At 34.8% G+C, this 9913-nt stretch overlaps 1 protein-coding gene across 2 annotated transcripts; it reads right to left on the bottom strand.

Moving 5' to 3' along the window:
• Nucleotides 1-2920: 2920 nt before the first annotated feature.
• LOC122304497 (calcium-transporting ATPase 2, plasma membrane-type-like) lies at nt 2921-9683 on the bottom strand. Of its 2 annotated transcripts, XM_043116778.1 has the most exons (7): nt 8859-9680; nt 7086-7140; nt 5050-7004; nt 4785-4943; nt 3934-4105; nt 3522-3820; nt 2921-3312 (listed from the first exon to the last, which is right to left on the bottom strand). In XM_043116778.1, the coding sequence occupies exons 1-7, from the start codon at nt 9048-9050 to the stop codon at nt 3073-3075; spliced, it is 3072 nt and encodes a 1023-aa protein (XP_042972712.1). In that variant the 5' UTR covers nt 9051-9680; the 3' UTR covers nt 2921-3072. The 2 variants fall into 2 exon arrangements, with proteins under 2 accessions (XP_042972712.1, XP_042972708.1); XM_043116774.1 differs by having other exon boundaries at nt 5050-7140; nt 8859-9683.
• Nucleotides 9684-9913: the final 230 nt, after the last annotated feature.

Below are 9913 nucleotides of genomic sequence, written 5' to 3'. Positions count from 1 at the left end.
AAACATCATTTTTTTTAATCGTTGTGTCATCAATTTAAAAGGTACGTTGGATGTGTCCGACTCAAGCTTTAAAACAAATGGCATATGCATGTTGATCAAGCCCCATCTTATCATGTATTCACTCACCCATTAAGCATGAATCATACATAAAATTATTTTTAAAGTCTCAGAGTGTATAAATTTTTTGTAATTCCTTTAAAAAAAAAAGGTGGGAAACACAAAAAAGTTATACTTAGACCTTCTATAAAAATATACTTTTTCGAAGTGAGTTCTACTGATTCTAGATTTGCCTTATTTTTCTTTGTCAAAGAGATTGTACAAAGTTTGTATCACTGTAGAACTATATTTAACATTATCCAAATAAGAATTTTATCAAGTTTTAGATAAAAGATTTTGAGAAATTCTAAACTATTTTGGTCATTCTTAAGTTACGTTTAAATGTTGAGTTGAGTTGAACTAAACTGAATTATTGAGGAATAGTAGTGAGTTGGAATGATTAAGTGAGCTTTATGGAGCCTATTTAAGATGAATTTAAATATGTTTGAATGTTAAAATGAATTTAGATATATTTATGATAAGTTGAAAAAAATATGAATCACACTAATAAAAATATTGTTCACTTGAAGCTGATGAGATTAGTTGAATGTTAAGATAATATGATGGATCCTGTCAAGAAAGTATAACTGATGGTGCTTTATGCAAATAATGGGATCAGTTCTGTTCATTGTTTAGCTATAATGTTAAAATCATATAAGTTATTTACAAATGCAAACTCACCCAGTATTTGAATGTTAGAAGAGCTTTAATTCTAAATCGAACTCAGTTGAGCTAAATGCAGTTAAGGAACCAAACGAGCCCTAAATCATTAGTGCCTTGCATTGATTTTGTGATTTCATAAGATCGCCATAAGAGCATGCACGAAGTCACTTGGTGATTATGTAGTATATAGTTTAATATTTAGATATCAATGATCATAAATAATTCTTAAGGTTCCCAATTTTGTACCCATTGATAATTGCTAAATCCACTGCGTAGGTTGGTGGACTGTTTTTATATAGTAATCCAAAGTCAAATACATCGAATATATGACTTTGATAACGTTAAATGTCCCAACAAGCTAATGATTATACACCCGCGACTAGTTGAAATGGTCGTGGGGCTTGTATGGGTAGCCGTGAAACTTGGTCAACAGCCCTTTCTAATCTCATTCAAACTTAAGTTATGTTTAGTTATTGAACTAAATTCAATTCATTTTAAATTAATTATTAATAAAATTTATTATTTTTTTAATTTTTATAAAAAGTTAAATTTATCTCTACCCTTTTCATATATTTTAATTTAAAAAGTTAAACTCATCTCAATGAGACTTACAAAATATTACTTAGCCAATCTATACTTGTATATAGACCCACCCATGCAGGTCTCGATCTTGCTCTATTTCTTTTCTCAAGGTACGATTGAGTATTGAGGTTATTTAAGATGATTTGTAAATATTTAAAAAAATATAATAAAAAAATTAATGATAAAATATTGACTAGTAGTAAAAAATAGAGAAAAATAATAATAAAATACTGAATAATAGTGAATATAAATACTCCACTATCCAAAGATAACCTCAATGTCACTAATTTGGATTTAGCTCTTAAGAGCATTTTTATTGGATTATCCAAATCCAAATGTAAAATTTACATAAATTATTTTACATTTAGCCATTCCATTCAAAATTTATTTCTACGTTGGATTATCAATCTATTAGTCAAAATAATAATAAAATATTATAAATATAATAATATTTTAAAATTTCTACTATTTTTTTTTTTAAAATTAAGAACTTATATGGAAATACATTATTATTTTTTATTAAATAATATGAAGAAATAATGCAGAGGAAAAATGAGAATGGGGAGGGAGAACAAAGGGAGAGAGAGTGTGTATAAAGATATTATTTTTTATTCATTTAGATGTGAAATAGTAACAATTAAATTTGGTTCGAAACCTTAATTTTATTGTAGCAGGTAGCTAAAAGTAAAAAATTTTGAAGTTAGATAATCTAATGTAGAACATTTTAAGTTCTATTAGTTAAATTTCTTATTGGATTTGATGATGCTCTAGCATGGTTGAAGATTTCTCAATGATTTGTGTGGTCTCCAATTTCTTACGGATAACTTATCTCAGACTGACTTGCTTTGAAAATATATATCTTTAAAATTCGAATAGGAGGAAAAATAAAATATATCTATATATATATGGGGAAAACTAGTGTGTCGCGCTCAGGAAAATTTTTTTATTTTTATTTTTATTTAATAATTAAAAAAGTAATTTTAAATGTATTGGTATAATTTTTTTTTTATTTAGTGATTAAAAAATGTGAAAAGAAAATTAAAAAAAAAAATTAAGTAGTATGCCCAGCGGTATGAGTGAGGCGGCACCGTAGCCCCACTCTCTCTCTCTCTCTCTATATATATATATGTGTGTGTATAGAAGCTTTGTTATTTAAACTGTGTTGTATCTTATATTTAACAGGAACATATATTTTCCGGTTGAGACACCCATGGAAATGTTATGGAACATATATTTCTTTAATCGTATACCTATTTAATTATGCTATCCGTCCTAGAACTGTTCATCCGGGCCGGATTTTATCCGGCCCGGACCGGAACCCGGATAACCGGGTTTCCGGTTATAGTTTTCGGCTCGGATTTGATCTGGGCTGAAACCCGTATTTACAAAACCATATATACCCGGTCCGGACCTGGGTATGAAACCCGGGTTCCGTATTATAACCCAGTTATAACCGGGTTTGTATATAAAGTGAAAAAAAACCCTAGCCTACCTCGTCTGGACTTTGCAGCCGTCTCCCTCACCCCTGAATCTGTGATCTGTATCTTACGACTTCTAAGCAATTTTCAGCAATGTGATGTGATTGGTCAAAAAGTAGATTTTATTGATAACAGTGTTAATTTAAATCTTAAGTATGAATAAATCAGTATTGGTACACAGATTAGTGCGCAATTGCACTTGTATGTAGCAAAACTCGTAATTTAAAGACTAGCATCTGTCACCCATTGTGTCTCAAACAGGGATCATCTTTAAGGCAGCAGCAACCGGCATGCCCAAAAATCCAAACACAATACTCAGAAACCATTGGGGTAAAGTGAGAGGCGATGTGTTTGCAAATGTGCCCAGGAACTCTACAATTATGATTTGGAAGAGAGCAGTGCAACCAATGACGACCACAAAAACATAATTATTTAGTATGCCTTTGAAAACATTTATTTCCTCCATCTCCCGGGAGCTTATCTCATTAAAAACCTGCATAATCAAATCAAGTCACTTCCTGTAAGCTACAAAATTTGTAAAATGGTGAGAAACTATCTATGACAAAGCAGAGTCTATCCCTATATGCTGTTGGTTGAACTAAACCTGTTTGCCAGCATCTTCCATTAATCATACATCACACATACCACTTCAAACTTAGTTTGCAAGAAATAAATACTTATAGGTCTTCCAGAATAGGTTACCTGGCAAAAGACAAACGTGTTGAAAATAAGCGTGTTCAGGATCAGATCAGAATCTGGGCCTTCAAGAAGGAATATTGCTTCTCCCTTTGTCTGAAGCAACCATATCACCAAAAATTGGTACACCGATTGCCCTAATATATTCCTCCACATGACATTACTGATGAAGTTCCCTTTCCTTCCAACTGGTGAACGTTTCATTAAATCATTATTTGGGGGCTCAGTTGCAAGTGCAAGTGCTCCCAGCGTATCCATGATCATGTTGACCCACAATAGCTGAACAGCTGTGAGAGGAGCAGTCCCTGAAGCATGATTTCAGGCAAGGGCATAAGCAGACATGAGACAATAGCGTTTTCTTTTAGTGAGAAGGCAAAGCTCAAAAATGGAAATAAATTTAGTACGTGGGATTTCTAACCTGTCAGACAAGCTGAAGAGAAGTTGACAATCAATGCAACCACATTAACTGTAAGCTGAAACTGTACAAATTTTTGGATATTTACGTAAACTGATCGTCCCCATTTGGCTACTGTCACAATTGTGGAGAAATTATCATCCAGAATTATCACATCAGCACTCTCTTTAGCCACCTGAATTTAATACAGATTAATTGAAATTATTGCAACGTTATTACAATCAAAAACCAAAAAATAAAACTAATAAAAAATTTGAACTAATGAATAGACACCGATTACTCTGTTATATAAATAAATCTCAACAGAATAACGATATATGATCCAACTCTTGGCATCAGCTACTCGCATGCCTTCTTAGTCATTTTCCTCAATTGAGAGACACATCTCCAGATAAAAGGAGGTTATAATGTCTGTTAAGGCAACTAAGACATCAATTGCCTCCAGCTGTAAGAAGATACTGCCAGCACCTGGTATATGGTCTAGCATTATCATAGGGATCTGTAATTTATGTTGTAGTATATTGCCTCGTAAAATCTGTCATTATATAATAATACAAAAGCCTTCTCGGTACTTCAAGCCGAGAGTCCTTCTGCTTCAATCCTTTTCTAAAGGTTTTAACAAACCTTTACAATGTCTCTGTATACTATGTCAAGCCATTTTGGCATTTCCGTTGTACTGATGAAACACTTTCTAGAGTACTCTCAATTTGCTAGATATTTTTCATTGTCTATGATTAGAAAATAAATGGAATAAGCATTTTAACTTGTCTTGTAACTTCCAGCAGCCATTCATGCCGGTCTTTTATATGACACTTGATAAATGGTCCACTTGGAAAGCCCCATTAAGTACTCACCTCAGTTCCAGCAATGCCCATTGCTAGCCCAATATCTGCTTCATGAAGTGCTGGGGCATCGTTTGTTCCATCACCGGTTACAGCAACAACCTCACCAAATGAAGTACGCAAGTGCTTCACCAGAGTATGCTTGTCTAGCGGTGAAGATCGAGCCATCACCTACAGAAAAAGTGGAACTTTTGTGTCAATGATTTGAGAAAATTTTGATAACTACTGAGAGATCCAATCTAATTGCACGTGCTATAACAACAAATGATGAAAGCACCTGAATTTTAGGAATTAGTTCTAGCAATTCCTCCTGACTCTTCTCCCGGAAGTCAGGACCCTCAATGGCTATACCATCTGTGAGAATTCCGCACTCCCGAGCTATAGCCTTTGCAGTATTAATATTGTCTCCAGTAACCATCCGTACAGTAATTCCAGCTGAACGGCAAACCGCAACAGACTCCTTAACACCAGGACGGACAGGATCTTTAATTCCCACTATTCCTATGCAAGTATAGCCGGAAACTGGGATTGGCTTATCTGAAGAGAATCCATTTTCCAGTTCCATATAGGCAAGACAGAGAGTTCGAAGAGCCTCACTAGCAAATTGATTGATTGTGTCTGTAAGAAGGTTAATGGATGATATATCTAGGGGAACAATCTCACCATTCACATTGATCACCTTGTCACAGGTAGCCAAAATTATCTCTGAAGCACCTTTACAGTGGGCCCGAAACCCTCCTCCAGGAAGCGCCAACACTACCCCCATCTTTTTCTTCACAGAGTTGAATGGCTCGACTTTAACAAGTTTAGATGCTTGTCTCTCAGATTGAAAATCCCCACCAAGTGACAAGCCAAACTCCAATAAAGCAGTATCAGTCGGTGTTCCTAGTATCTCAGATTTGCCATCTTTATTAACCACGACTTCTCCCCCCGTGTTGTTAAATATTGATTGTAGAAGAAGTTTCAAAGCAGAATCTGGCAAGTCAAAGCACAAGCTAGAAGCATCATTGGGTTTACTCACTTCCTTGACGTTAAAGCAAATGCATGATTTCACGACAGTCATGTGGTTGGTAGTTAGTGTCCCAGTTTTGTCACTACAAATGCTTGTTGCTGATCCCATAGTCTCACAAGCTGCCAAATGGCGCACGAGTGCTTTATCATTCATCATTTTCTTCATGGCAAAGGCAAGGCTCAATGTAACAGCTAACGGCAGCCCCTCTGGAACAGCAACGACAACAATTGTAACTGCAACGGCAAAATATTCCAACATTTCCAATGCTTCATCTCCAGACCACCTCCAATGACTTCCCTCTTGCCATTTACGGTTTAGCAATCCTTGCACTAAAACTGCAAAAGTCACAACCGCAAAGAAAAGACCTATCTTACCTATAATGGTTGCCACCCCATTCAATTTCACCTGCAATGGGGTTTCGTCATCTCCACCTTCACTAAGAGTTGCCATCAATTTACCCCATTGGGTCCTCATCCCAACAGTAGTTACCATCATCTTGCATGATCCATCTTGAACCTTAGTACCAGAGAGAAGAAAAGGATTTTCAGCACTTACCATTACCGGCTCACTCTCCCCAGTTAAACTTGATTCATCAATTAACACAGAAAATCCTGAAATAAAAAGCCCATCTGCAGGGACTTGGTCCCCAATGGCAAGATGTACAATATCCCCAGGAAGTAAATCATATATCGACATTTTCTGCCTGTATCCATTTCTTGTAACCTGAATAGCAATCTTCTGTTTCTCCTTGTCCAAATCCTTGAACTGTAGAGATTGACGATAATCACTTGTTGCAGTGACAAAGACCACCAACAAGATGCTTGAGACAATCCCAAGGCCATCATGGGCCCCTTTCGGCCATCCTTCCATAGTTATGCCGACAATCAAAGACACGAAAGCACACACGCCGAGGATCATAAGAGTCATGTCTTGAAGGGCTTCCCAAACAAATACCAAGAAACTCCGTCCTTCACTCTCAGTAAATTTATTGATGCCATAGATCTCTTGTCTATGATTTAAATCACTATCACTATCAGTAGTCAGTCCATTGTTGGTTGAAGTGGAGAGCTTTTCTGCAATACCAACTACTCCACCATGAAAGTTTAGCTTCTTCAAGTCATGATGTTCCACAAGAGATCCCAATTCATCACCACAAATCTGAAAACCTGCAGCTTTAACTTCCTCAGGTACTTTGTAGTCGCTTGGCTGCCCTGCAGCTCCTGCAGACATCACAATAGTCAGATTGGAAAATCTTTTCAAATAACATAATCTAAATTGATATGAACGTCGGAGAAACTTACCAAGAGTAAATTGAACTGCAGCTTTGGAAACCAAAACAGCAATCCTTAACTTTTCCTACATGATTCAAGATAGAGAAGTACTTAGTATACCAACTTTAGAACAAGTTATTATCATAATCTTAGAATGATTTGATATTTTGTTAGTCCATGTAGAAAAGGCAAATTCAGGTATCAAGAATTCTATTTTGCACTAGAAGTACACTTAAAAAAGATCAGGGAATGCAATCATTAACAACAAGATCCAAGACGAACAAACACAAGTCAGTGGGAGTGGACAGAGTATGTGAATTAAGAAAAAGAAGCAAAGTTACATTTAAAAAAGATTCAACTACTTCAGGATGTTTCAAAATTACGTAAGAAGTATATTGGATGTTGACATGTAATTTTAATAAAGGAACCAACTCGCATCCCTTGCCTCCATTAGAATGTAATGAGGTTTAATATATCAATGAGACGATTTCCACTCTCATTCTACTCCCAAGTAGGGTTTTTTTCAATGTACAGGGCATCCATTACTGAGATTTCGTCACAACATGACAATTATGGCAGTTGATGGTTTAGTTCAAACACGGATGATGGAATTGCTAAGAGTCAGATACAATAAAATTTTGGGATTTGAGCCTGAAAAACGGTAAAAGAGACGGAGAAAGAAAAGAGAATAAAATGTTATCATCTTAGCCGGATTCTATGATGTTAATGAACAAAATCTTCCTCGTATACAATGCTTGAAAGTCATTTACAGGCAAAGACATCTACCCCATTTTTTATACTTTGCACTTCAAACCAAGTCATAACAATATATACATTGACACTTATTTGAAAGGAAATGGACGCCCCTGCAGGTGATCTTGGAGGGAAATGGAGATTCGTATGAACATCTATACCAATCTCCATAGACAAGCAACTGCTTTTTTCTGTACATTTATTTGAAAGAAGAATTATATAGATATTAAACAAGCAAAGTTCGAATTAGGGGCTCGTTTCAACAAATTTGAATATTTTAAAATTTTCTAAATGGTAATAAAATAGTTCTTGAAAAGTAATAAAATTATTTGAATTAAGATATTTTATTGAATTTTAAAAAATGATTGAAAAAAATTAAATATTATTTTTATTTTAAAAATTTTAAAATAATTATTATTTTTTATATTTTGTTTAAGAGTTTTAAAAATTTATATTATGTTTTGTATTTGAATAATAATTAAATGAAAATTTGAAAATTTGAAATTGAAAAATATTTTATGTTTTATCGATATTTGTAATGAAAATGAAGAAAATTTTGAAAATATGTGAAAATATTTAAATATCCAAGCATTCCCTAAATATTTTTTTAAAAGTAACATTCCCTAATAATTAAAATTAGCATTCACTAAAATTATATGGTTTGGTAGTAAGATAAGAATTTTGAGTTTTAAAATAAAATATTTTAATATTATTATTGTTTTAGAATTTAAAAAAGTTAAGAAAAAGTTAAATTATTTATTATATTTTATATGAGAATTTAAGAAAATTGTAATGATAAGATAAAAATTTTAAATTTGAAATAAAAATTTGGAAGGACAAACATACCGTGAATGAGAATATATCTTGAAATGTTTATATCGTGTGTGTGTGATGCTCGTAAACGAAGGATATGGTACATAGACCGTGATCTAGAATCGGAGACAGAGATGATTGACTATGGGGTCAGGGAACTTCGAAGATAAAGATTGTATTAAATGAAGACGTAGAAACATCTAACGGCATGTTCGATTTATAAATAGAAATCAAGACCTGATTAGTACGATTAGTATTGCGCATAGCAGCTGCTTCGTGACGCTTGGAAAGATTGGCAGTGAACCGAAACCTTCGCTTCGGGTTCTTCACCAGGAAACATAGGTTCCTCCATTTCTGAAGCACTTCCTCCGACGAGTGCTTCGCCTTCACTTCCCCAAAATTCTCGTTCAGATACTTCTCCACCACCATTTCCAATTTCTATGCTTTCCACTCACCCAATTCCTGTTTATACTTTTCCTTCTCCTTATTCTTCTTGCTGTTGTATCTACAACCAAAGTCGCATTTCCCTCGCTGTATATTAATATGATTTCAAACGTTCGGAAATTGAATCGAAAAAGGCTTCGGTCCAAAAAGGCAGGCAACTTCACAACAAATACATAATATGTACGAAGAAGAAGAAGAGCGACTAGGTAGGAAGTTTTGACATGCTTCTGTGAATAAATTAAAAAGAAGGGTTAGCTGAGAAGAATAAAGTAAATCGCATTATCTGGGATTATATACGTAATCCGTCCTCTCTCTGATTTTTGCTTGAGATTTTGGGGTTAGGAAATGGACAAAGAAAAATGGAAGGTAGAAGGAAAAGAGGATCCGAAATTGGTTGCATTACTTGCGAGGGGGGAATAACGGTCTGGGGTTTACTCGACTGTAGAGAGATGAATCGTCCTGGTTTTTAGGGGTCAAAGGCTACTTATGCAATTTACTTGGGTTTGGTTTTCAGCTGTTGGATATTTGTAATCACGAGTAATAAATTTTGGTTATATTTTATATTATAAGGTGGGAAATTTGCTGCCTTACGCGTTTGGGACGCGGTGAAGTAGGCCATGGAAGACCGTGTGAAGCAGATCAGGAAACTGTGATGCAGAACGCTTTCCTCCTATGTTCTGCGTTTCTGATTGGAAAGTCGCTTTTCTGTCTGTCTGTCTCTCTCTCTCTGACATTACGTATCTTTTTCTATGTTTATTACTAGAAAAATGATATAATTACTGCTGGCAGCCTGGCAGGGCCTCACTCGTGTTTCGTGTAGGGGAATGTTTGATCGTGAAATGTTTTTT

This window comes from Carya illinoinensis, chromosome 1 (genome assembly GCF_018687715.1).
Source record: "Carya illinoinensis cultivar Pawnee chromosome 1, C.illinoinensisPawnee_v1, whole genome shotgun sequence".
NCBI classification, from domain to species: Eukaryota; Viridiplantae; Streptophyta; class Magnoliopsida; order Fagales; family Juglandaceae; genus Carya; species Carya illinoinensis.
The sequence above is the reverse complement of the archived record's forward strand: the minus strand, read 5'-3'. Positions and strand labels throughout refer to the sequence as shown.

What these genes read in the sequence shown, in the direction of transcription:
- LOC122304497 (XM_043116774.1), bottom strand. Translation starts at nt 9,050, where the DNA reads ATGGTGGTGGAGAAGTATCTGAACGAGAATTTTGGGGAAGTGAAGGCG. An exon ending in AACTAATTCCTAAAATTCAG is followed by an intron (nt 4,944 to 5,049) that starts GTGCTTTCATCA and finishes CTTTTTCTGTAG; the next exon opens with GTGATGGCTCGATCTTCACC. An exon ending in CTCTTCAGCTTGTCTGACAG is followed by an intron (nt 3,821 to 3,933) that starts GTTAGAAATCCC and finishes ATCATGCTTCAG; the next exon opens with GGACTGCTCCTCTCACAGCT.